At 38.4% G+C, this 26,330-nt stretch overlaps 3 protein-coding genes across 4 annotated transcripts; 1 reads left to right on the top strand and 2 right to left on the bottom strand.

Annotated features, from left to right (window-relative positions):
- Window positions 1-108: 108 nt before the first annotated feature.
- On the bottom strand, window positions 109-14,548 carry LOC135474780 (regulation of nuclear pre-mRNA domain-containing protein 1B-like). Of its 2 annotated transcripts, XM_064754374.1 has the most exons (9): window positions 14,380-14,548; window positions 12,891-13,020; window positions 12,062-12,168; window positions 11,816-11,857; window positions 7,273-7,376; window positions 6,222-6,348; window positions 3,624-3,799; window positions 2,158-2,351; window positions 109-851 (listed from the first exon to the last, which is right to left on the bottom strand). In XM_064754374.1, exons 1-8 carry the CDS (start codon window positions 14,528-14,530, stop codon window positions 2,193-2,195), a joined length of 996 nt encoding a protein of 331 aa, XP_064610444.1. In that variant the 5' UTR covers window positions 14,531-14,548; the 3' UTR covers window positions 109-851; window positions 2,158-2,192. The 2 variants fall into 2 exon arrangements, with proteins under 2 accessions (XP_064610444.1, XP_064610445.1); XM_064754375.1 differs by lacking the exon at window positions 11,816-11,857.
- Window positions 14,549-14,846: 298 nt separating this feature from the next.
- LOC135475194 (DNA-directed RNA polymerase II subunit RPB3-like) lies at window positions 14,847-26,330 on the top strand. The gene is made up of 8 exons (XM_064754996.1): window positions 14,847-14,989; window positions 16,244-16,293; window positions 16,781-16,902; window positions 17,394-17,522; window positions 23,042-23,090; window positions 23,585-23,753; window positions 24,677-24,714; window positions 25,369-26,330. The coding sequence occupies exons 1-8, from the start codon at window positions 14,904-14,906 to the stop codon at window positions 25,548-25,550; spliced, it is 825 nt and encodes a 274-aa protein (XP_064611066.1). The 5' UTR covers window positions 14,847-14,903; the 3' UTR covers window positions 25,551-26,330.
- On the bottom strand, window positions 19,070-22,623 carry LOC135475957 (serine/threonine-protein kinase Nek6-like). Its single transcript, XM_064755934.1, has 3 exons — window positions 22,494-22,623; window positions 20,366-20,537; window positions 19,070-20,001 (listed from the first exon to the last, which is right to left on the bottom strand). Exons 1-3 carry the CDS (start codon window positions 22,620-22,622, stop codon window positions 19,406-19,408), a joined length of 897 nt encoding a protein of 298 aa, XP_064612004.1. The 5' UTR covers window position 22,623; the 3' UTR covers window positions 19,070-19,405.

Genomic DNA, 26,330 nt, shown 5'->3' with positions numbered 1-26,330 from the left:
CATTTGAACACAAGTATGTATGGCCACAAGGTAAGACATGCTTTGCTTCACATTAGTGCTGTGCTCTCGGATTTATAGAAATAACCCCTGCCTGAACGGTCAAAGCTGATAACATGAGGGCATTTTTGAGTTTTTCAATGTTCACAGTTTACATGTAGTTTACTTTGAACTGAGATATGGTTCGGCAACAAAAATGATCAGGTATGATTCTTCATCATTATGCGGGATGCATAGTCTTCCACAGCAGTGGTTAGGATTGATCTGGCATGTACATGTATACACAAATGTGTATAAGATGAAAAGAAAAAATCAGGATGTTTCCTACAAGGCAGTGGGATACAGAGTATTCAATCTCCTGGATGCAACATCATAAATACATGACTGACTGATGGATGAAATAATCCATCAATAAATTGTTTGATTGACTCATTAATGCTATGGAATGGCCTTATCTGACAAAAAAAAAGACAACAAAAGTACATGACCTGACAGTGTTCTATAAGATCTCAGTGTATTCTTCAATTAACATATTTCCACAAAATCAAAGCAGTAAAAATCACAATGAAAAGAACTAAATATTTTACCTGTTGGCATCACAATTTTAAATTCCTCATGAAATATTCCTCATGAATATTTTACAGTTTATCTAGAAAATACAAAATCATTTTGGATGCAGCCCTGCTTAAGGCCCCACTATTGAACATGTTGATTTTCACACACTGTTTAGATCATTCCTTTGATGACTGTCCCTTCCTCAAAGAGTTTTCACACAAGGAGAGGACTTGGATGAGAAGAGATCAACAGAATGCTTCCTTTCTCGTCAATTTTCTTGTACAACAAAACCTGCCGCTCTGACATGTAAAACAAAGACACAATCAAATCTCTAATTGCCATAATTAAATTTAAATAATGCAATAATTTAAAGATTTTACAACAGAGACATGGTCTGCTGGATAAACAGATAAGTAGGATTACAACAGGCTACCAATGTTGGACGAACAGATAAGCAGAATTACAACACCCTACCAATGCTGGATAAACAGAGAAGCAAAATTACAACAGTCTATCTGTGCCAATGGTGGATGAAGCGACAAGCAGGATTACAATTGGTTACCAGTCTTGGATGAAGTGACAAACAGGATTACAACAGCCTACCAATGCTGGATGAACAGAGAAGTAGAATTACAACAGTCTATCTAAGCCAGATGAGCACACAAGCTGGATCACGATAGCCCACTCATGCTGTAACAGCAGACAAGCAGGATTACAACAGCCTATCAACATTGGATAAACAGACAAGCAGGTTACAATAGCCTACCAATGCTGGAACAACAGACAAGCAGGATTACAATAGCCTACCAATGCTGGAACAACAGACAAGCAGGATTACAACAGCCTACCAATATTGGATAAATAGACAAGTGGGATTACAACAGCCTACCAGACAAGCAGGATTACAGTATCCTACCAATGCTAGAACAACAGAAAAGCAGGATTACGATAGCCTACCAATATCCGATAAATAGACAAGTGGGATTACAATATCCTACCAATGCTGGAATAACAGAAAAGCAGAATTACAACAGCCTACCAGACAAGCAGGATTACAACAGCCTACCAATGCTGGATAAACAGACAAGCAGGATTACAATAGCCTACCAATGCTGGAACAACAGAAAAGCAGGATTACAACAGCCTACCAATGCTGGAACAACAGACAAGCAAAATTACAACAGCCTACCTGCGCTGGATGAACCCACAAGCAAGATTAAAACAGCCTACCAATGCTGGATATATTTATTTATTTATCTGATTGGTGTTTTACACCATACTCAAGAATATTTCTCTTATACTACGGCGGCCAGCACTATGGTGGGAGGAAAACGGGCAGGGCCCAGCAGAAACCCACAATCGTCCGCAGGTTGCCTGCAGACCTTCCACTGTACAGCTGGAGAGGAAACCAGCATGAGCTGGACTTGAACTCTCAGCAACCGAGGCCCTTAATACTGGATACAAGGACAAGCATGATCACAATAATCTGTGGACATGTACATATATGCTGGATGAAAACAGAAGCAGAACAACAATGCTGTAGTCTACAACTGCTAAAGGGCCAACATCCTCCATAATCTTGCATGTAAGGGTAATGGCACTCACCGTGACACTATTTACAGCAGCATTTATCTCCTTTGTCAGTGAAGTGCATCTACATTGAAGAGGTCCCCGGCAGAAGGCAGTGGGGCCAGGCCCCCGGTCACGTCAGGAAGTAGGGTGAGGTCAGGTAGATTTTGAATGTGTGCCTGTAATTCCTGTCTCACACTCGTCACATTAGACAGCTTTAACCTGTACTCCTGTCAATCATTGAGGGGTGTAAACCACACAAAAACATCAACCAATGAGAGTTTATTTAAGGCAATGTTCAAAACTTATTTATTTGAGGTAACAAGTTCAATCTGTGAATTTCGGATAGGCATGCCTAACTTTTGTTTGCTGTACTTTCAAATCTTATGTCTTATTTGCTTGGCAGTTTTACCCTTTAATTTTACATTAAACTACCTGAAGGAAAGTCGTAGCTGAACCCATGGCTGTCCTGACTCAGAACTCACTACACTGCTGGCCTGGAGAGGATTCCTCTCAATCATAGAGAGATATCAAACAAAGGGAGAGAAATATTCATCACAGAGCCATGTTATGTGACAACAGCTCTATAAGTCACTTGATTCATCGGCCAAATCTTGTTTCTTCGTCATGGGCCATTAACATTTACTTCATAATGAGGTACTTAAGTAGATGATGACATGGAATTATTGTAGGATGCCGCGGTTATCAGGTTCAATATGTTATATGAGCTTATTTTATTTCATGTCATTCAGTCAGCTGTTTTGCTTTCGTTCACCTTAGATATGGAAATAATATGTCTTGGTAGCTACACCTATAGAAATAAACATGAACAGCAACATAAAACACTTTTTTGTTACCAGGACATTAACAAGAACGGACCATTCAGGATACACTGTAGTGTGTAGCTGCAACACATTTGCAATGATTTTTTATTTTACTTATTTATTTATTTAATCTATGTGTTTAGCCGTTTTCAAGAATATTTCATTTATACAACAGCGGAAAGCATTATGGTGGGGGGAAACCGGACAGTGCCTGTGGGAAACCCACGACCATTCCCTTCATTGCTGGCAGACCTTCTCCCGTTCCTGGGGTATTGTACTGTGCTGACACGCCAACCACTAGGTCATGGAGGCCCCTTTACAAATTTTAACTTTCACTCCAAAAATGTTTATGAAAAAAATATCTAAAAGCAAATAATTTTACAACAGTCTGATTTAAGTAAATATTGGTATGATATGATGTACTAAGCCCCTGCAATGTTTTTGTATGTTTGTATTAACAATTGTCTGTCTCTATATTATTATGTTAGAGTTGAAACTTTACAGCGGGGTTGGTTCATTTCTTTATTTCTAACATCTGCACAGGTACTTTTAATAACTGAAGGCAGAATAGTGCTACATAAAACACGCTACATATACATGTATTTTTATCTAATGCACGAAACAGCTGAAGAATTACAGCCATACCAAAAGGACTTTAAGAGATTCAGCGGAACTTACGGCTAATCTTTTCTCGTCACTGATCAGGTGATTTTTCTGCTCGGCGATGAAGGCCCGCAGTGATTTAGCCACTTGTTTTCGATCTTCTAACTCTGCAGCCAATCTTCCATTGTACTCGATCAACATGCAACAAGCAGCGTCGACTGAGTTGGATAGCTTTTCTGCAGCTTCTTTATCTGTGAAAATTCAAAATGTGATGGTTGTCTTTAAGGTAAGTTCATCAAATAATAAAAATAACACTCAGGGTATACACTCTTTATTTGATCTATCTATGCTAAAACAGACCAAAAGCAGCCAAACCTGTGATTACTTGATTCTGACGCAGAGTTTTCTAAGAGAAAAGAAGTGTGGGATACTTCAGCAGCCCAGAGTAAATTCAGCAATGTCACACGGTGAGATCTAGCAACGTCAGCAGCCCGGAGTAAATTCAGCAATGTCACAAGGTGAGATCTAGCAATGTCAGCAGCCCAGAGTAAATTCAGCAATGTCACACTGTGAGATCTAGCAATGTCAGCAGCCCAGAGTAAATTCAGCAATGTCACAAGGTGAGATCTAGCAATGTCAGCAGCCCAGAGTAAATTCAGCAATGTCACACTATGAGATCTAGCAATGTCAGCAGCCCAGAGTAAATTCAGCAATGTCACAAGGTGAGATCTAGCAATGTCAGCAGCCCAGAGTAAATTCAGCAACGTCACACGGTGAGATCTAGCAATGTCAGCAGCCCAGAGTAAATTCAGCAATGTCACAAGGTGAGATCTAGCAATGTCAGCAGCCCAGAGTAAATTCAGCAATGTCACACTGTGAGATCTAGCAATGTCAGCAGCCCAGAGTAAATTCAGCAATGTCACAAGGTGAGATCTAGCAATGTCAGCAGCCCAGAGTAAATTCAGCAATGTCACACGGTGAGATCTAGCAACGTCAGCAGCCCGGAGTAAATTCAGCAATGTCACAAGGTGAGATCTAGCAATGTCAGCAGCCCAGAGTAAATTCAGCAATGTCACACTGTGAGATCTAGCAATGTCAGCAGCCCAGAGTAAATTCAGCAATGTCACAAGGTGAGATCTAGCATTGTCAGTAGCCCCGGGTAAATGCTGCAACATCGTAAACAGAAATCCAGCAATGTCACACGGAGAAATCAAGCAGTACCAGGCCAAAATATCTGTAGCTAGCCTAGAATAAATCCCTGTTAAACACGGAGAAATCCAGCAGTGTCACAAAGAGAAATCAAGCCAAGCAGAGGGGAAATATCTGTAGCCTAGAGATATTTACACTATGTCACCAGGAGAAATATGCAAGGAATTCAAGTGCAGGTGCAAGACAAGAGAGGCAATGTGAAAATCTCTGGCTAAAAGAAAATATTCCTCAGAACTGAGCAAATGACCCTTTTGTCAAACAAATGAAATTCATGTCTTTACAAATATAGCATAAAACTTGAACACCACTACAGCTAACACAAAGTGAAGAAATTACTTCTTGCAGACAATTTTAAGACAATCTTTGGACATTTATCAGAAGTTATCACTCTAAGAAATAAAAATATTCAATTGCTGGATGTTCACACCTTCAAGATGCAAAATCTAAACACAAAAACATGATTCTAAAGGTATATTCAGATGACATCAAACAACCTCTTCTTCCTAATTTTTAAATTCACAGAACATTCTAATCTTAATATCTTAGCCATGTTATTTGAACGCCTGAATGTTAAAGGAAAGTTGAACAGCCTGACCAAGTCAATGTGGTCCACAGAATCACCACTGTGTTAAAAACATATGAATACATTGGATTGGTGAATATCCTTTTAAGTGGTTTAGCGGTACGGTTTATATTTGAGATTTTAATACACATTCTCTGAATAGCAAACATTCTAGAGCTAAAAATTGACTGAGACCTCTGATGGCAGGGTCATTTCTACAAAAAAACTGAGCCTAAACTTTTAAAGGTGACCATGCATAAAGAAATTGTATAAAATGCAACTCTGATGCTTTCTGAGAGCTTTTAAGTCTGTGAAAGAAAGAAACTTATTTAAAAATTTAAGCCTTTATTGGTAATTCATCATATTTTTGTTCAATTTACTTGTTAGTTTTAACACAGCTTGATTAGATCTAGTGCCTAAATGCTTTCTCGGGGTCTCCGTGGCTCAGTTGGTTAGCACGTTAGCGCAGCATAATGACCCAGAAGCCTCTCAACAATGTGGTTGCTGTGAGTTCTAGTCCAGCTCATGCTGGCTTCCTCTCTGGCCGTACGTGGGAAGGTCTGCAGCAACCTGCCAATGGTTGTGGGTTTTCCCCGGGCTGTGTCCGGTTTCCTCCCACCATAATGCTGGCCGCCGTCGTATAAGTGAAATATTCTTGGGTACGGCGTCAAACATCAATGAAATAAACAAATCAATAAATCAAATGCTTTCTCGAACTAAAATGGCTCTAAAGTAAGGGCGTAATTGGTGGGTTCTGAACCAGTGACCTCAGAGTAAGCCACCTACATGTAATTGCCTGTAATGTACATCAACTGTTCAAACGATTTGGAGGGCATGCTTACCATGTATTGCTGGAAAATACATTTACATTTTTCTTGTAATCCTTTACAAACAGTGCTTACCCTGCAACTTGTCCAGGTTTGAAATATCGGAGACTTCTGGGGGGAGAGCAGCAATCTTCTCTCTGACAGCGGCGTCACTAGAGGCAGCACTGTCCAGATCAGATAGGGCCTTCACCAACACATCAGCCTGAGGAAATACAACAGGTTACCCTGATCAACAGTCTCATTCACCAGTACCTGACCCTTCCTGCATTCATGTGTTGTCTGAGGCAATCACTACTTGGCCTATTCCCTTCTGGGGTCCTCTGTGGCTGAGGGGCTTAGCATGCAAGCCAAGCACAATAACCCAGGAGCCCTCTCACCAATGCTGTCAGTGTGAGTGCTAGTCTAGCTCATGCTGGCTTCCTCTCTGGCCGTAAGCGGGAATGTCCGTGCGGATGGTTTTGGGTTTCCCCTCGGGTTCTGCCTGGTTTCCTCCCAGTGTAATACTGGCCATCTTCATATAAGTGAAATATTTTTGAGTGCAGCGTAACACACGAATAAAAATAAATATTCCCTTAGGCTGTGTGCCATGCCAAGAGAAGTAGTATCAAGATTTGTTGATTATTAAAGCTGTAGTCGTGTTATTATTTTTTAGCACTTTTGTCCTATAGTACCATATCAAGTAAACTAATTTTGTTACTCTTACAGTATATTTTACAGTGAAACAAGTTAACCAAATATGCCAACATCCCATGCTTAAAAAAGTAAGTTTGAAAAGAAAAATATATTTTCTGGACTGAAACTTTATCATAAAAAAATATACATGTAACTTATGGCCATGTATATCACATCAGTGTACAGATGGCTTGTACAGATGTTCATGAAGTTGGATTTTCAACAAAAAACCGTTAAAGCCCAGAGCACTTTGTGAAAAGGCACTCTTCAAGAAAGATCATCACATTTTTTGGTTAGAATTCCAACATTGCCTCCAGTGCACAACCTCTACACAGAACAATTATATCCAACAGTCAGAATTGATAACAGCAAAGCAGTTATCAAATACAGCTCGCATAAATGGCATCCCAGGAATCTGCTGACATGACACAATAGGGTCAGTTATCTCCCTTACCTCTGGGACGCCTACTCCTGGCTCTTTTTCCACCTCCTCCAGTAAAGACAGTATGGGCTCCTGCTTCTTCTTTTTAGGGGCCGGAGGTTCTGAGCCTGAGTTTGCTAAACAACAGTTCAAGTATTTTGGTTGTCTGATGAAATTCAAACTTTCACTTTAATCCTATCAAAACATTATTCTTGCAAAAAATAAATATTCACAATTTATTTTTAAAGTGGAAGTAGAGAAAAAGTAGAGAAAAAATGATGTCAGGCCCGCACATAACTGTAGCTAAAAGTTATATTTTATAAAGCACAAACTGTCCACCTATATATTAAGATTGTAAGGTGCAGTCTATGGGCCTTACTTAATGTCTAATGATGTGAAACCAGGTATTTTTTTTTACCCTACATATAAACTGCATTTTCGTGAAATCTATTCATGGAACATGTTACAAAATAGTTTTTTTTGTATAACACACATATTATTGTGGAAAAAAAAATCATGATGTAATCAATCATTACACCAAAATATGGTACATTATAATCTCAACATTTAAAAGTAATAACAAATAATTTTCTTATTTTAAAAAAAGGAATTACCTACATGTATGAAATCTCAAAGGAATTTTCCCGGTAAAAAACCCTCTTTACCTAGAAAAGTTCTATTAAAATGCTGAAATTGTAAAGTGGGCTTATGTACCGTGATTTTTTTTCACAATAATACGTGTATATCACCAGAATAACTACATATACATTAATAAATACATGTATCTTTTACTACCCATATAAAATGTGGATTTAAATCAGAGAGGATCATGTGAGAGTTGAGTGGCACATGCGTCATGGCAGAGCATCTTGTAAATTTAGGCGGACAAGACGTAAACTCTTGTCTACATTCTGATAATAATTTATCAGTTGCGGACTGGTGTGTAATCAACCAAGAGTTGCTGGCATAATTGCCCAAGCTCTCATTGTGATAACTGACTCAAATTACTCCCCAGTTGAAAAATAATTTCCTTGGAATTCCTGACTTTATTTCAGCATGATATGGCTGACGATCATGATTATGTCATGTTGTTCAAGACTACGAGTCATCAGAGCATTAAAGAGCATAATGACTTTGGTAAAAGCAAAAACTCAAAGGACAAAGGACCTGCAAAAAGTAAAACATCTGAGGGCAAGTCAATAGTCTGGAAATAAATCACAGTCAGGCGTGTACGAAACAAATTCATGTTTAAAAGTCTTGCTCTCGAAAATGTTAGAAAAAGTCTAAAAAAGTCTTTTCGAAATGTAGGTTTCTCAGAACATGGCAATGGACTATGATGATGACTAGTACGAATATCATTCACAATACCGGTATGGAGAAGATATTTATGAAGTGGGGTTGTTGATTCTTTCGAGGCCAAACCCCAGGTTAATAACCCTAAACTGAACTCGAATGACCTGACGAGTCGCTTGGTGCAGCCCAGGCAGCTAAGCAAGCTAAAAATAGCTCAAGCGTAGACGGTCGTCAGGGCGACATGTTAATAAGTGATGAAAAGATTCTAAAAGAGGAATCAACAAGAGTTGCAATCGACTCAGAAAACTGGCAGAAATTATTAACTCCAGCTGTTTGGCCCAGATGTATCGAAATACATGAGATGACGGAATTTAACAAAGTTGGAAGAAATCTATGGCACCCCAATATTGGTCGTGGATTCCGTTGAGGCCTCAGGGGAAAACACTTTCATGGATCTAGCTGGAGTCAGTGCAGGGACTGGGGTTACACACACTTCAGAAGCTGTCCCTTAGGCGGACATTACAGAGGCCATACAGGTTACCTACCAAATGGGGAGTGGGCAAAGGTAAAGGACAGTAAAAGAGGCAAAAAACACTGCCGATAGGGGGTAGACTGAAAGGTTTTGTTTCGGAATGGGAAAAACTCACGTCAGACAAAGCCATGTTAAACACAGTCCAACATTGTCATATAGAATTCACTAATAACATGCCAATGCGACAACCAAAGCACGGTGTGCCCAAGGTTAAAATATCCCGTCAGGAATGGCTTTTGTCAATAATGAAACTGAATCTTTACCAAATAAAGGTGTAATAATCAACATTGTGAAGGACAGTTTCTGTCCCCCATTTTCGTCCGGAAAAAGAAAGATGGCAAATTCAGACATATTATAAATTTGAAAGATTTAAACAAATCAGTTGTATTTCGCCCCTTTAAAACAAGTAGTATTCAGTCTGCCATCGATCTTATGCAACCAAATGCGTTCACAGGATCTGTGGATCTTTGTAAAGCTTATTACAGCATCCCAATTACGTCAGAACATCAGAAATATCTCAGATTTTTTTGGGAAGGTCAGATTTATCAATTTACTATCCTTCCAAACGGTGTGTCTTTGGGACCTAGACTATTCACAAAGTTGCTAAAACCAGTTTATTTATCACTCCGACAGAAAGGTCACATTAGTGTGGATTATATAGAGCAGAGCTACCTACAGGGCCAAATGTATGAACAGTGCCAAGAAAACACCTCTGACACACTTGATTTGCTAACAAAACTAAGTTTCATTGTACATGATTCCAAATCAGTGCTGCAACTCACACAAGAATTACCATTGCTGGGGTTTATACTTAATTCAGTCGACATGACAGTTCGGCTTACACCTGAAAAATCTGAGAACATCTGCCAGGAATGTTTAACTTTGTACAAGGCCAATTTGGTGGGTATAAGACGAACACCACATGTGATAGGTTTGATTGTTTCCAAATTTCCCACAGTTCAATTTGGTCAGCTGTTCTATAAAAATATAGAGAGGTACAAGTTCACAGCAAGAAACAAGAAAGGGACAATTTTGATGCACTTATGAAATTATCGGCATCACCCAAAGGAAATCTATAATAGTAGATAGACAATGTGGAAAATAGTGTAAATCTAATACAAGGGAGTCCAAATATAATTTTAACCACAGATGCAAGTGTGATTGGCTGGGGAGCTGTAGTGAACAAAGCAAAAACTGAGGGTAGATGGATAGCCCAGGAAATGAGCAGTCCTAAAAATTATCTTGAATTATTGGCAGTTTTTTTATGCTCTTAGAAGGTTTCAAACCAAAGGTTCAGAGTGTGCAAGTACAGGTTGATAACACAACTGCATTAGATTACATTTCTAATTTTGGTGGATGTAAATCTGAGAAATGTAATAAATTTGCTCAGGAAATCTAGCTGTGGTGTAAAGACAGGAATTTATGGCTAAGTGCATGTCACATCCCTGAGGTAAAAAATGTTGAGGCTGACAGAGAAAGTCGAGTATCTGATGATAGTAAGGAACACATGCTAAACAAATCTGTGTTTAACGGCCTAACAGAAATGTTTGGTACACCAGACATTGACATATTTGCCTATAGACTTAACACACAACTGCCTAATTATGTTTTTTGGAGGCCTGACCCCTCAGTAAGGCATGTAGATGCTTTTTCTATGACCTTGTCAGGAAATTATGTGTATTGTTCTTTTTCCTTTCAGCTTGGTCATAAAGACCCTTCGCAAGATCAGGACAGAGGAGGAGGAGGAACTGGTGATAGCTCCTCACTGGCCAACCCAGTGCTGGTAGCCAATGCGGATGCATATGCTGGTGAAGGAGCCACTGGTATTGCCAACAATGAACACACTTCTTCAGTTGCCACACCAGGACCCCTTGCAACCCACTGGGGGAAAGCTGACACTTTTAGCATGTCGTATGTCAGGAAATCTCTCCAGGATCAAGGACTTTTCGAGGAGTTAATCAGTCTCATTTGTAACTCCTGGCGACCAACTATGTTATATCAAACAATGAATTTCATTCTCTAGTCAAAAACACACTGATCTGATTCAACCCACTCTAAATGCAGTGTTGAATTTCTTGATACTGTACATTAATTCGATAAGTGCATTGGATACAGTGCAATCAACAAAGCACGGAGTGCACTGTCTGCAATGTGTCAGAACATTGACAATTTTTCAGTAGGCAGCCACAACTTGGTTGTACAGCTTCTTAAAGGTGTGTATAAAAATCGACCAGTGATTTTCATACTACATAATAACTTGGGACATGTCAGTAGTGCTTAACTACCTAAAAACACTTTGGCCACACCATGGTTTATCTTGCTTGGCTATCTACTTTCCTAACATAATGCCACACTTAATCTTACTTCTTGTAAGTTCAAGAAATCAACTCCACAAGTAGGATAGATCTAGGATAGATACTTCTAAATTACGCTTAGCCAAAGAGCCCCAGTACGGTAGACTAAAAATCACCTATGTAGTATTCACAGAAATGTCCAGTACATGAACTGTAAATCTTATTCATTCAGTTATTAAGGAAATGATGCTGAAATGATTTGTTTGTGTCATTAAAAATGTAAGCTTCATAAAACCATGCAAATTATTTCTCTACAACCCAAAGCTCTCTCAGAATGTTTCAAAATATTGGTTTCAGAGACAGTTGAAAAGGTTGAAGAGTTAGGGTAACACCAAATACACAACAGATGTGACATAACATGTCCATGAATTCTGTCACATTTCCACAATTTACTGACCTTGTTTGAAATTCCTAAGAGCTCTGTACTTCCCACCTTTGGCTACAAAATTTAAGTGATTCAAATTGTGATAAATATATTGTATCTATAAGGCTAAAAATACATAAAACAACTGCAACACTGGCCCAATGTGATTTGAACTTTAAAACTTCTTAAGATGCGTCTCTGCACATCAAGATACTTTACACCACATTTAAGATGCTACGTGCTCCGAGTTTATTCAATTTTGTGACTGAATGTACTCACTCAATCTGTGTCTGGCCTGTTTAATTAGCTCTTTGTCATAAATGCCTCGTTCTTGCCAGATGTTCAGCAACCTCTCCAAAGATTTTGTCATTTTACTGTCAGCATCTCTGTCAAAGGGGAAGAGGTAAAATGTGGGACAAATAAACATAGTAAATGCATGTTTATATGTCTACACGTATGTAAATGTATCATCAATAGACATCATAAATACATGTACCCATTGCCCTTTACTTCTGAATGCTCACCAAAAATGTTCAACCAAAATGAATTTTATATCGAATAAGGATTTTATTACCAATTTCAGTTTATATTTTATTTGAAAAGATGTTTAAATTAACTTTTGATACATGTCAAATTTAAGACCACAAAGCCTGTAGCCTCAGTATCTATACGTGCATGTAGGCAGATGTAAGAGTCAAATCAAATTCACAGTTTTTCCACATGAAAAGATGCATGGTCCTTTAACATATCAAACACTACATAAGTAATTTGTTGACCTGATAATTCAGCTAAATGATCTCCCTGACAATACCGGACATCTGACTTTTAGCAACCAACCAATCCTTTTACTTTTAAATATTAAGAAAACCTTGGAAGAGAATACGTCAAAAGTCACATTTAGATGGGTAGCAGACTTTTATTTATTTCTGTAAGTGCCAGCCAGACGTAGCATCAAATGTTGTCTTATCTCTGTCCTGTCGATCAATGAATATCAGAATGTCAAATAAAGAGGGGTGGACTTTAACGTGTTGAATTAAAATGACATCAATTTTTCAGATGAATATCATGACACATTAAACAAAAGCTAATAGTGATAAATGCCACATACTTAGCTGCAGTGCCAAAGGCTTCTACCAAAATGGCAGCAAATTCTCTCTGAAACTCCGGGCCTTTCTTCTTGCTGTTTTGTATGACATCATTTGCTAAATACAGGAAAGTCAGCTTTTGACTGGCACGAACTGTAATTCAGAAAAATTTTGTTCCTTGTTTTTACATTAAAAACATACAATAAATAAAAATAATAAATTTTTGGAAGACACTTCCACAGCAGTAAGTCTAAACTTAATGGAAAATATGATTAGCTGTCGCAGTCATCATTTGGAAACCTCAATCTGCTAAAAGTCATAAAGTGTTACTGCTGACATGATGAGCACTGCGGTTAGGCCAATACCATGTGTGTATAACATGGCAGTCAAGCGTTCGGATTTCTCAGAGGAGTGACCAATCCATTCAGGATTTCTTTTTATACGTTGCCTTTTGTCTATAATCTTAAAATCAATACAATTTCTTCTGACATTCAAATTTAAAAACAGGAAAAAAAAATCCATCATCAATAGCACCAGCTGCCATAGCACACACTGTACATGTAAGTGAAATATTCTTGAGCCCAATGAAAAACAACAATCCAATAACTTAGAGAAGCGTGTAGCAGATTATTACTGGATCAAGTTGGGTATGATTTCACAAAAGATTGGAACGAAGCTGGTGGGGGGTAAAAGGTTGTGTGGATAAAAGTTAACCCTATCCTGCTGGTGCATAAAATCAAAACCATTTCAAAACTTTAACACCATATTGGCATTACACATTGGCTATATAAATATATATATATATATATATATATATATATATATATATATACACACTATCTTTGTACATATAATTAAAGCTTTATTTTCTGCTTACACATGGTGCGAAACATTTTAACGTGGGGCAATGATCTTCGTGAGGCCGCCAAAATTGTATCGTGCATATTTATGGAGGTGTCGACATTCACAGGAGACACACGATAAGTCCCTGAGGTGGAAGGGGGTAGAGCTCTAGCACTGCTCCAAGAAAAGTAAGTATAAGGATGTGGGACTAAATGACTGTACTGTAATGACTTAAAAAATCATATTTGAGCAAAGGTACTGTAAAGTAGAAATAGTTCGAAATATGCATTCATATCAGAATATGCAAATAAAAATATACATGTTTTCTCTTGTCCATCTAGATGAACCCCGTGGTATTTTAAATTTCGGACATTCATCATAACTGTGTTACGATGAATGTCAGAAATTTAAAATAATACACCAAGTCCATCTAGATGGACTAACACTTTTTCCCCAGAATTATGCCACTTATCCCTTTCTATTGAGGTGTATGTCTTAGTTCTATCTAAACATTGAGGTAGATATGGTACATATACCTCCATGGTCTAAGTAAGTGCCGCACAGTTGGCTTAACATCGTTTACAAGTATACCTATCTGCTAGTTCACCAAATCAAACGATCCATTGGCCTGCAAAGTAAAATCTTATCTACATGTATGTTACTACTCACCGGTCAACAGCTCCCGATACCACACGTTCACAATAGATTTTGCATGTTTTCGATGATGTATCAACCAGAGTGACAGAGTTTGGATGCTCTGCTGAGTATTATTCAAGTCACTGAGTTTCTTGGCAAAATTTTGATCAGAGAATGAAGACATTATCGATGTTTACATTTGCAGACGGCGCAGCACGCGATGCCGCAACAGCAACAACATCATTTGGGCGCATCCAAATCAGAGGTGTGATGAGTGGGAACTACATTAAGGTGGTGAATAAGAAACACAGCCTTTAATCTTGTATTTCCATCCCCATTACAACTGTAAAGATGAATGTTTTTGCACTTTCATAAACAGTATTTTTAAAATTGAATAATATGGTTTTATAAAGCTCTTTGACAGGTGTAGATCTACCTTAAACTTGTAATGGTATGGTCGAATCAAATTGCGTCCACCAGAGGGCGTCAGTATCGTCTTGTAGCAGTTCAACAACAACAGGAGGGAACTGTCACGGAAACGTGGGTTTAGGTTAAAAATGCCGTACGCTAATCAGCCCATCGTCTCAATAACCTCCTTAACTGATGAAAATCTCAAGTTTACAATCGAAGATACAAATCTCAGGTGATTACTTGTTTAAATTCAGCCTTATACGTTAAATTCGAAATTTTCGTCTGATTTATTGTCTTTAATTTTGTGGCGCAGTAACTGAACAGCCACTTCATGCAGTGACTACGTGTAGACATAAGATCCTTGCTTTTTTCATTAAATATATTTGTATGCTACTTATTTACATCTGGTGCACAAATCTAACCCCGATTGGTCTTCAAACTGTCTTAACTGTTGTCTCAGCAGTAGCTCTCGCTGAGGAAGGGTCACTAAAATGGGCAGGTGTGGGAAAACAGAACGGTGAACCAGAAATGTTTGTGAATGAAAACCGAAATCAACATAATTATCATGTAGGCCAACTATCACTTGTATAAACATAAATTAGCATTGGAACATTATCGTAAGGTCATGCGGGTTTGAGCCAGAAAAGGTGAGAGGTTTGCATATCAATGCACTGAAAGTTGTGATTTTACACAGCCCGAAAACTCTGGTCTAAGGTTGGCTTATGTTGATAGTTTGCAGTGATGTCATATCTGCTCTGAGCCAGTCAGCTGCACATGTGACTAGAGTACTGGAGGCAAAAACAAAGCAATTTTAACCCAGATGAAATAAACATTGAAAAAGACTTTAGCACAGAAAAGCTTTAAGGAAGGAATTTTTTTTCTGGGAATGTAAACAGAATGTGTTTATCCTCCAAATAGTATTATTCCAATGTTAATTTTATTAAAATTTAGTAATCGGCAAAAATTAGCATTTCATCACCACCTGTTCCTGGTGAAGAACCCGGATGCTCGAAATTATGAATTTACTCATACGTGAGGAATGACCCCAGAGGGTCAAGAGTAGCACAGTGGGCATGCTCATGCAGTCACAAGAAAAACCCACCAAGGATGGACAATTCAAATACATTTTTAGCATAATACTAACAAGTGTTAATGGTGAGGAAAACGGTTGCTCTTTGATCTCAGTTCAACAACAGGGTGCGATTGCTTTTTTTTTTTGAATGTGAGCTGATTTGCCAATATAGCCGATCACAACTGTATTGATCCTTGGGTGTGGTTATTATCGCAGTGTAGGCTGTCAGTTGGATATAAAACGAAGACAAATACACAGTGTATGCAAAGTCACTTATCAAAATGCAGTGCATCTTTTTACTTCAAAATCAAAGATTGTGAATGTGGGACCCTGTACAATATTGCTGAATTTAGTTGCATTTCTTGTGCAGTTATCAGTCATCATTTTTTACTTTTTGGCTGTTATGATTTACAGTGTAGCCAATGCTGTACGAAGGGTCAGCATTGCGGAAGTACCAACCATTGGTGAGTTTTGTGTGTGTTTTGACACTTACTTTCAACATAATATTAATTTAAAGAATGCACTTTAAATGCAAGAAGTTTATTGCTAATTATCACGGTAAGCATAAATGTGATCATTATAGCTCAAGTGAAATATTTTCAGTGACACATCAATGAAAGAAATAAATTCTTTTCCACCCCAGCAGAATATTTTCAGCAGAATACTAAACAGTTGACAGTCTGCTGGCAAAATAAAGAAAGATCTAGGTTTATAAAGACTTGTTTTGAAATAGTACGTTTTGGCTATTGTTTCCGTTTTTCTTACCTGTGTGTCATTTTTATTTCATGCTTACTTTTTAGGGATCTTGCAACTCTCACAACACATAAAAAGATTTTTTGAAATTTTCTTTGGTGACGAGGTTTAAATAAAGAACTGTTAGGTCCTCATATTTCTGAAGATTAGCCTTACCACTCAAGCCATTCATTTTCTAGACATTTTAATTTTTTTCAGCCATCGACTGGGTGCAGATAGAGGCAAACTCGTCTGTCCTTCATGATGAATTTATTGCTCATAGAGTTGGCTTAATTCCACTTACCAGTGATGAAGTGGTGGACAGAATGCAGTACTGCAGGGTAAGACTTGTGGTAGTAAAGAAAAGAACATGTGAGCAAGGACACTGTAGTTCTTGGATGTGTATCACACACTGTAGTGTGTAATAGGTATTCAGGTACAGCAGTCAATTATGTGGCACTCTGACTGGACGTCTGTAGGATTTCAGTGATGAGGTTCAAATTTAGATTCTCAAAGCAGCATTTATAGATAGAGGTAGTCATAGAGATATACATGTAGTTAATGGAGGTGTTACTTTCACCCTTTAGCTGATCCTCTGTTTTACTATATTACTGTTTGTACTACGTGGAATCTTCATATATTTACAACAGATTCACTGGACTGCTGCTGGACATTGTATGTGCCAGAGCAGATATAGATTCTGTTTTTTTTTTTCCTTTGAACACAATGAAAATAACAAGTAGAGATTCTCTGACACACTTCAGCAAGAGGTACATGTAGGATGCATTAAAAATGCTTTAAAAAAAAGTGTCTGGGTTGTTCGTTTATTTAGGATTGTACTTGCGAGGAGTTTTGCCAGGATTGTTCAGTGGAGTTCACACTTGAGGTGAAATGTATGGATGATCAAACGTGCCATGTTACAAGTGCAGACCTCATTTCCAGTAACCCCAAAGTTGTTCCGGTAAGTTTTACATGTATTTAGTAGAAAAAAAGGAGAGAACTAATTAAAACTGTTCAAATTTAGTGGAAAGTTTCAAAGATATTTTACAGTCCTTGCTTTTAATCGTTAGTTTTATGTTTTGGGGTTCTGAATCATCTTTGATATGTGTCTATAGTTTGCAGCATTTCACTTTGCAATGAACACATCTCATACCTTGCCAATCACATTAACACCTTAGGCCACATCAGTTTAATTTTGCATTTTATGGGCAAACTGATGCAAAAACGTAAGGATGGAATAGAAGTGAAATATAAAATTAGGTCTTGTTTTTTCTTTTCACGTTTCTGTTTGTCAAGGCTCTCCGATCACATAAATGTCACTAACAGGGACAATTGCTAGGATAGCTTATATTTCCCACAAATTAGAGGATTTTTTTACTTTATCTTTATTTTTATACACTACACTGGCATCAGAAAAAAGTTTATTTCGCCCATACCCAAAAGTTGAATTGGTGTAGCCTAATGCACATTTTCACACACAACGTAGCCAATACATTGGAAATGTCTTTCATGTTCTAAATGACACCACAATTGAATAGCAAAAGGTTATTTTTAGTGAAAAATCATCTGCGGTTTTCCGTTCATTGTGGATTACTTAAAGAGCTTGAGTATCTGTTCAGTTATTTTTTGCACAGGCTGGCTGGTTTGTAGACTTGATCTGAGGTTGCAGAAAATGAACCTGCTCATGAAATTTGAAAGGTGGACAAGACTTGGTGCAGATATTGCAGAGAACAAAGATAGACAGGCGTGAATTAACACCCTTTGCTTTCTGTTGTAAGGAAACCTGGGGTACAAATAACATGTGCTCAATATTACTTTATTTACCTGAAAAAAAAACAAAAAAACATATCCAAAAATTTAAAAACATAATATAACACCAAAACAAGCAAACAATATTGGTGTAAAAGTGAAATATATTATCATTTTTGTGATGTTTGACATAAAATATGTACATGAGTTAACCTCACCTTTATGGTACAGTAGTTGTAATAGCATTTAGACACAAACATCAAGTATGTCATTACCCAAACACTGTTAAGCGGTGAGACATCCTTGCATAGCCATTATTTCTATGAATACATGTAGGAACATGTTCATCACTAGCTCTCAGGTATATGTAGTTTTGACAAATGAATGTAATTAGTTGACCAAGCTAATAAACATAAACATATCAAGTCTGTACTTCAGAAAGCAGCTCAGCTTTTACCATGCTTGTTTGTACTCCAAAATGGTTAATGTTTTCTAGAAACCAAACAGATCAACATTTTGAGATTGTCATTATTTTGGGGGGTATAAAGTGGGAAATACCCTTTCATTTGACTGATCTGGGTCAAACCATTTTTTTTTTTTTTGCTGAATGGCTATGACAATATTTGCACCAAGTATTGCACAAAATCAACATGTATATTATAATTTATTGTTGACATAATGGGCATATTTCAACATCCAGCTCCCAGTTTTAACACTCACATTAGAGCTGTTGTAAACATTTAGTTCAGTAGAGGGGAAAAAACTTCTATGCACAGTCGTGCTGGGATTCATTTGATGGTAAACATTGACATACACAGGGTTAAAAATTACAAGTAACATCATACTTTATTAAACCATATCATTGTAAATTTTTTTAAAACGCTAGTTAAAAGTCAAGAACAAATAGTACTTTATCTATATGGTTTGATAAAGACTGTAACCGGAGATTTGTAAATATGTCTCCAGCTCATAACAGTTATAGGAGATACTTTTCTGGTATTTCTCTATAATAATAACAATAATATATACCGTAAAGGATTTTCAATTATATACATTAAAAGTTGATATAAAAAAGATAAAAAACATAAAAAGCCCTTATTCACATCCCTTGTTGGCAATTTTTGTGATACCTTCAAGAGATATCCTACTTTCTCTTTGTGAAAGGCAGTATGTAATTAGTTTATTAAATTTTCCACCACAGCCCAGGGGAGGGGGTTGTTCCCCTTGAATAATATTCTGCATCACTTCAAGCAAAGAGGTGTCTGACCTTACATAGTATGCTGGTTTCATGGCCAACATTTCGTATAGTATGCAGCCAATTACCCAGCTGAGAGCCCTGGAATCAGGATCTTGTTGGAGAAGTACTTCTGGGGAGTCATATACAGGTGTTTCTTCCAGGTCTTGAGGTATCTTATTGTTGGTTGGTGGATCCATGTCAATCGTCACGATGCCATTGTGGTGACTATAAATGTTGTCCGGATTGATGCCCAGTGAAGGGTGGCAGTTCTGTAAGACTCCAGCCATAGCGGACACAACTGACCATACAAATTCTGGTTCCAGCTTAGCTCCCTCTCGCTTGTGCTTGTTGATGATCTCCCTTAGGCTGGTTTTCCGACGGAAAACGTGAACATTTTTGTCAGAGCTGTTAAATGTTGTGATGTAGGATGGGTCAGACTCTGGTAAAGTTGTTCCTGCAGAGAGAAATCCAGAAAGTATTAGGGCAGACTAGTCACTAGGATAGTTTCCAGCAGATCACAGGTGATTGATTGTGGTCTGTGGTAACAACACACATTTTATTTATATATATATAGCATGCACCAAAGCATACACATACATACATATATTGTGTGTTGCAGTAGAGCACAGGGGATGTCCAAAAGTGTATAAAGGCAGTTAAGCTTTGTATTAAGTCCGGACTAAAATTCAACTGGTTTTGTGTGCTGGACTAAAATTCAACTGGTTTTGTGTAAAAATAATACTGGTATTGAGATTTAAGCCTGGTTTAACTATTAATACACTTTTGAACAAGTGGCCCTGATGGCACATGTTGCCTACCTCTGGTTGTGACCTTCAGTGTCACAGGCTGGTTATCCAGGGTACATGTGGCTGGGTAGGAATGGCTAAGATGGTGGCTGCTACGCAGGTGCTCAGGGTCAATGTAAAAGTCTGCCATCTCTAGGGACTGCACTGCCTCCAGAAGTTTGGGAGGGAGAGGAAGGCATTTCACCTGTAGGGTAAATAGAAGATGATTAGTACTGCATTACCCGGCTGGAAATGCTGGGCAACCTGAGTTATCAGGTTCAGGACTCTATATCCCAAAACATGATTAGAAAACAAGATTTATTTATTTGATTGGTGTTTTACGCCGTGCTCAAGAATATTTCACTTATGTGACAGCGGCCAGCATAAGGGTGGGAGGAAACCGAGCAGAGCCCGGGGGAAACCCACGACCATCCGCAGGTTGCTGGTAGATTAGAAAACAAGAGAAATTGGAGATACTGAAATATTTGTTATTTTTACTTTGTTTTTTTACTTCATTTTTACTTCATTCAGACATCTATGTTGTCGGTGAATAGTTCTGTTCCAAATATCCATAATCTCCTTCAGACAAGAAACTTCAAGCTCCTGTAGCATGGTAACTGGATACTGCATTTGTTTGAACTGAAAACAAAACAAGCTTTGGAGTCCCATTCACCAGTGAGAAAATATCCTGATGCTCAGTGTAACAGACAAGAATTTTTCTAGGTAGCTACCTAAGACTACATATCCAGCTTTCATTTTAATGCATTATCAAACTGTTTTGTTTTTGTTTGAGTGATGTTTTTAGCATATAGGTCTCCAGTTTATAAAGGGAGGAAACTGTGGATGTCATCACAACTGTTAGCTAGAGTCCTTGACAGACTATTTGAAAAGATTTTCACTATTCTGGATCTGAAGAAACAGATCACTTCTTAGTAAACATTTTAAAACATGCAGACATCTTAGAAGTGAATCAAATAAATAAATAAACCTTACTCTTTACGTGCTTTCAAGCCAAAAAGTGAATATTCTGAACTGGATGAAGATCAGCGACTACATATCCAGCTTTCATTTTAATGCATTATCAAACTGTTTTGTTTTTGTTTGAGTGATGTTTTTAGCATATAGGTCTCCAGTTTATAAAGGGAGGAAACTGTGGATGTCATCACAACTGTTAGCTAGAGTCCTTGACAGACTATTTGAAAAGATTTTCACTATTCTGGCTCTGAAGAAACAGATCACTTCTTAGTAAACATTATAAAACATGCAGACATCTTAGAAGACCCATGTGGTAACGGCACGATGCTATCATTTTAGCTACATACTAGTAAATGGCTTAGGTGAGTAGACTCGTCTGGCACGTTTAAATATTTCTTCCTCTATATAGCCCTTTTCTTGAACTTCCCTCATCCGATATAAAGGGGGAGTTTGTGAATGACCAGCATCCATCCATCCATCAGAGTATGTTCATTTTATGTACATCAACTCCTAAAGTAGAGCAAGGGATGCTTCTGAAACTCAAATTTTGGTAGTTCAACACTTTAAAGATTTGCACAATTCTAATTTGTATCCCATTTGATTTTTTTTAGCACCAAATTCTTAGGTTTCTAATAGGGGCTTTATTTCTATGTCATGAACTCCTACAGTAGGCTTATAGAAAGGGAAAGAGTGAGTGCTTGGGGTTTAACGTCGTACTCAACAATTTTTCAGTCATATGATGACGAAGGAATCCGAGTGCATGTAAGCGTCCTTGTTGCAGGACGGATTTTCACCGCTCTTTTATCTAGTGCTGAAGGCAAGTAAGCTACCCCACCCGAGCCATTATACTGTTACGGGTCAGCCAGTCGTTGCACTATCCCCTTCATGCTGAACGCCAAGCGAGGAAGTTACAACTCCCTCTTTTAAAGTCTTAGGTGTGACTCGATCCAGGATTGATCCTGGATCTACCGCTCCCGAAGCAGATGCTCTACCAACTGTGCTATCCAGGTTGGTATATAGGAAGGGAAGTCTGTGAAATTGTGGGGTGTGGTAGTACACCTGGATCCTCTGGTTGCTAATGTTTAATATTATTTTAAGGAGCCAGTTTTGGGGTGATTTAGGCAGAGGGAGCATAATATATTGTTCTGTTGTTAATCACTATTGGTTGGATTGTCTGGCAACTTACATGTGGGTATCGGAGAATGGTAACAGCCCTGCCTATGGCCTGTAGACAGATTTTCTGTAAGGACTGGAGACGGACCTTGAGGTGCTGGGGCTCAAATTGGCCAGTGACGGGGTTGAATGATTGGTCCATTTTGTTGTGGGCACACCTCTGTCAGTGATGGCCCCACCCTAAAACACAAGATCAAGGTCACTGTCAAGCAAGGCTTTTTATAATGTGATTGTACAGAAATCTCCTGGTCACAGCTATGAATGTTGAAAGGCGACACCGGATATGATTGCTGTTTTATGCCATATTTCAGAATTCTTCACTTATGCATTGGCAATAAGATTGATGGGTGGCGGCTGAAATGCAGCTAAGAGGAAATGCATAGATGTGTAGCCAGTTGAATGGAATGCACATGTACATCATTTATTGACATGTAGTTCGGGAAGTTACAGGATTCCAGGTATATACAAAAGACTCCTAATGTTAAACCTGGCAGGAGATATTTCTGAAATTCTTGCTTCATGTTGTTGAAACTGCAGGATGGTTTACATTACACATTTCAGGTGACCTCAAGACACAGAGAAGAAGCCAGCGAGTATGATGAAACTGATGGTAAATAGAAACTCCAAGATTTATTTATTTTCCCCGTTATCTTCTTAAAGTACAAAACCAGGCTCATCAGCCCTCTGCAAAAGGATGCAAATCATGTAACTGATGGAGTAACTCCCTCTGCCTATTTGAATAACACTACCAGCTATGATTATCACATTATTAAGTGGGTAGAGGTTACTGTTACATCAGTTAAAGGATATATGGTAGTGTTAAAGCAGAAAGATGGAGAGAGCTGGCCAGGTTCAGATTCCAAGTCCTCACTGGATCAGAGTGGTAAAATGAGGATATACTGTGGGTGTCATGGCCTTGCCCAATAAGGTCACATGTCCATGGCTTACACTTGGAATGTTTCATTGTTTGTCAAACATGGGTGGACAGGTGGTGGTTCCCTTTACCCACAGACCCGATAGCCGTTGTAATCCCCAAATAAAGTGGAGATTCCACTCACACTGTACTTAAGTGTAGCACTTGTATACTACGGATCTTTGTTTCAGATATTCTCATTGTAAAACTTCGGAAAGGACAGGAGTTGAAGCTAAGGGCCTTTGCTCGCAAAGGTTTCGCCAAAGAGCATGCCAAGTGGAACCCTACAGCAGGGATAGCTTTTGAGTATGATCCAGACAATGCTCTGCGTCACACGACCTACCCTAAACCCGAGGAGTGGTATGTATTTATCTAACCTTTCACGTATAAAATTTGCAATGTCGTTGTGCACTAACTCCCCGCATTAATTAATAAGTGAATGGCCTGTGTTAGAAGGCAGTACATGTATGTTAAAAATTTGACCAGTCGAGGGACAGAGCAAACTTAGAGCTGCTTGCTGCAGCTAAACATAGGAATGTTCTGTTTTATTAACCTTTTCACACATGACAGGCAGTTTTACTGACATTTTTGTACAGTAATGAAATAGTTCTTGTACATCTTGTATATAAGTGCATTCAGTAGCTGCTCTGACAGCAATACAACTTTAGCACATACAATCTTTTTTTCTTGCTGCGCTCAACCAATCAACAGGATTTGCCTATGCTACCCATGGTCTTTGAAAGTTTCATTTTCAGTAATACAACATGTTGAGTCGAAATAAGTTTCTCGGCTTCGTCTCGATGTAATGTTTTGTCAGCCTGGTCAGTCAGGGGCTAACCTATGCTTAATACCTGTGTTGGTATTGCATATATAGATTTCTCTCTCAGAATATGTTAAATGTATTATATCGTATGGCAAGGTGTGAAAAATAATGAAATATAATAAGATTGTAGCTCTTGTCTCAATACAGTTATGCAATTACCTTACTCTTTAGGGGGCCTCCGTGGCTCAGTTGGTTAGTGCGCTAGCGCAGTGTAATGACCAAGGAGTCTCTTCCCAATGCGGTCGCTGTGAGTTCAAGTCCAGCTCATGCTGGCTTCCTCTCCGGCCGTACGTGGGAAGGTTTGTCAGCAACCTGCAGATGGTCGTGGGTTTCCCCTGGGCTCTGCCCAGTTTCCACCCACCATAATGCTGGCCGCCGTCGTAGAAGTGAAATATTCTTGAGTACGGCGTAAAACACCAGTCAAATAAATAAATAAACCTTACTCTTTACCTGCTTTCAGGCCAAAAAGTGAATATTCTGAACTGGATGAAGATCAGCGTAAGTATTCTCATGAGTAGAAGTTTTTCTCGGAATGCTCTCACCATGCACTTGTGGTGTTGCACCTCTCTTTAAGTTGTTGAATTTGTCATTGTTGTTGTAGACTCCAAAGTTGAATGAGTACTACTCAGCTAGGTCTTTTATTCATTAGTTTGATTGGTGTTTTATGCCCTACTCAAGAATATTTCACTTATATGACGTCGGTCAGTATTATGGTGGGAGGAAATGAGGCAAAGCCCTGGGGAAACCCACAACCACCCGCAGGTTGCTGACAGACCTTCCCTCATATGGTGAGGGAAAATAACATGGAGATATCATGTACATTCCATATTTAATATTTTTAGCTGCAACAAACAGCTTTTTGAGAGGGTGGTGCTGTTCTTGTTCTCAGGGAAGATGTGTGTAGTTACTGATTAAACATTGAAGCAAATACTGCTTTTGTGTGGGCATGTCATTAGCTTTAGAAATTTGTATCATATCTAATTTCATGGATATTTTTAAGCTGCAATGAATATGGTAGAATGACATTGAATGTTGTTAGGTGTGGTGTTAGGTATAATGATTGCATTTTTGAAATGTGCATGCATCACCGCATGTGACTGCATGCTGGTCAATTTTTGTGTTTTATTATCGTAACGTTTTATTTCTCAACAGATGAAGCTCCTTTTGAAGCCAATGGTCAACCGCAGAAGTTTTACTACAACATTGAAGCGTGTGGTTCACTTCGTCCTGAAAACATCATGTACAGCTGCTTGTCCATTCTGAAGAAAAAACTGAGCGACCTACAGACGCAACTGAGCCACGAAATCAGGAGCGATGTGCTAACAATCAGCTGATGGATGAGCAAATTTGTCAACGCGGAGAAAGAGCTCACCATCGTGAATGACATTGCGAAAGCAGAATTGCAGACACAGATGTGTATTTTTGGCATTTGGGATTCAGGGTTTCCACTGGTCCTTGAAAGTGCATGTACTTGAAAGTGTAATAAGTGTTTTCAAGTTCTTGAAAAAGAGTTTATTTTTGGATGAAGGACATTTTGGGATATGTTTGGAATGGACTGAAAAATAAGCTACCAAAATGGTATCTATTTTTAAATCATCACATTATTTGTTATATACTTTAGTTGTGCTTGAAAGCGATAGGAAACAGAGATATTAGACCCACGAAAAACACCTTCCATGGGTGCAGAAAAGGCACGAATTTAACAATTGGAAGGCAAAGGAAGGATGGAATCGTGTGGTGTTGCTTTATCAGCCTTCACTTAGACACATGAACATTGTCTTTTTGTCATCATATTCTCATTATCTGCTTTTCATAAAGACAGATCCAAGAAAGTCTTGGACAAATTTGCTGCAGCTATTTTACAGATTCCATTGGTGACTTACAGACCATTAGGCCACAGTAACTTCATTGTCTTGAATCTGTATCTTTAAGATTTAAATTTAGGGCTATAATTATGTTTGTGTTCATCGTAATGCACCATTAGGATTTCCTGTAACCCTCTGCCCTTCCCCCCCCCCCCTTCCCCTCCCCCCAATGTTTCATTAACAAAGTTTCCTCGTGGTCATTTCTTCAGTGGAAATAAAAGAAAATCCCTCTTTTTGCATCAAACAGGT

Source organism: Liolophura sinensis, chromosome 9 (assembly GCF_032854445.1).
Source record: "Liolophura sinensis isolate JHLJ2023 chromosome 9, CUHK_Ljap_v2, whole genome shotgun sequence".
In the NCBI taxonomy this organism is placed as follows: Eukaryota; Metazoa; Mollusca; class Polyplacophora; order Chitonida; family Chitonidae; genus Liolophura; species Liolophura sinensis.
The sequence above is the reverse complement of the archived record's forward strand: the minus strand, read 5'-3'. Positions and strand labels throughout refer to the sequence as shown.

Bases quoted from the DNA above. Each gene is read 5' to 3' on its own strand.
- LOC135475957 (XM_064755934.1), bottom strand. From the start codon at position 22,622: ATGGACCAATCATTCAACCCCGTCACTGGCCAATTTGAGCCCCAGCAC. The intron at 20,538-22,493 runs GTAAGTTGCCAG...TTTACCCTACAG, and splicing joins CCATTCTCCGATACCCACAT to GTGAAATGCCTTCCTCTCCC. The intron at 20,002-20,365 runs GTAGGCAACATG...TTCTCTCTGCAG, and splicing joins ACTGAAGGTCACAACCAGAG to GAACAACTTTACCAGAGTCT.
- LOC135475194 (XM_064754996.1), top strand. From the start codon at position 14,904: ATGCCGTACGCTAATCAGCCCATCGTCTCAATAACCTCCTTAACTGAT. The intron at 14,990-16,243 runs GTGATTACTTGT...TATGATTTACAG, and splicing joins ATCGAAGATACAAATCTCAG to TGTAGCCAATGCTGTACGAA. The intron at 23,091-23,584 runs GTAAATAGAAAC...TCTTTGTTTCAG, and splicing joins CGAGTATGATGAAACTGATG to ATATTCTCATTGTAAAACTT.
- LOC135474780 (XM_064754374.1), bottom strand. From the start codon at position 14,530: ATGTCTTCATTCTCTGATCAAAATTTTGCCAAGAAACTCAGTGACTTG. The intron at 13,021-14,379 runs GTGAGTAGTAAC...TCTGAATTACAG, and splicing joins GTATCGGGAGCTGTTGACCG to TTCGTGCCAGTCAAAAGCTG. The intron at 2,352-3,623 runs GTAAGTTCCGCT...AATGATTGACAG, and splicing joins GTGACGAGAAAAGATTAGCC to GAGTACAGGTTAAAGCTGTC.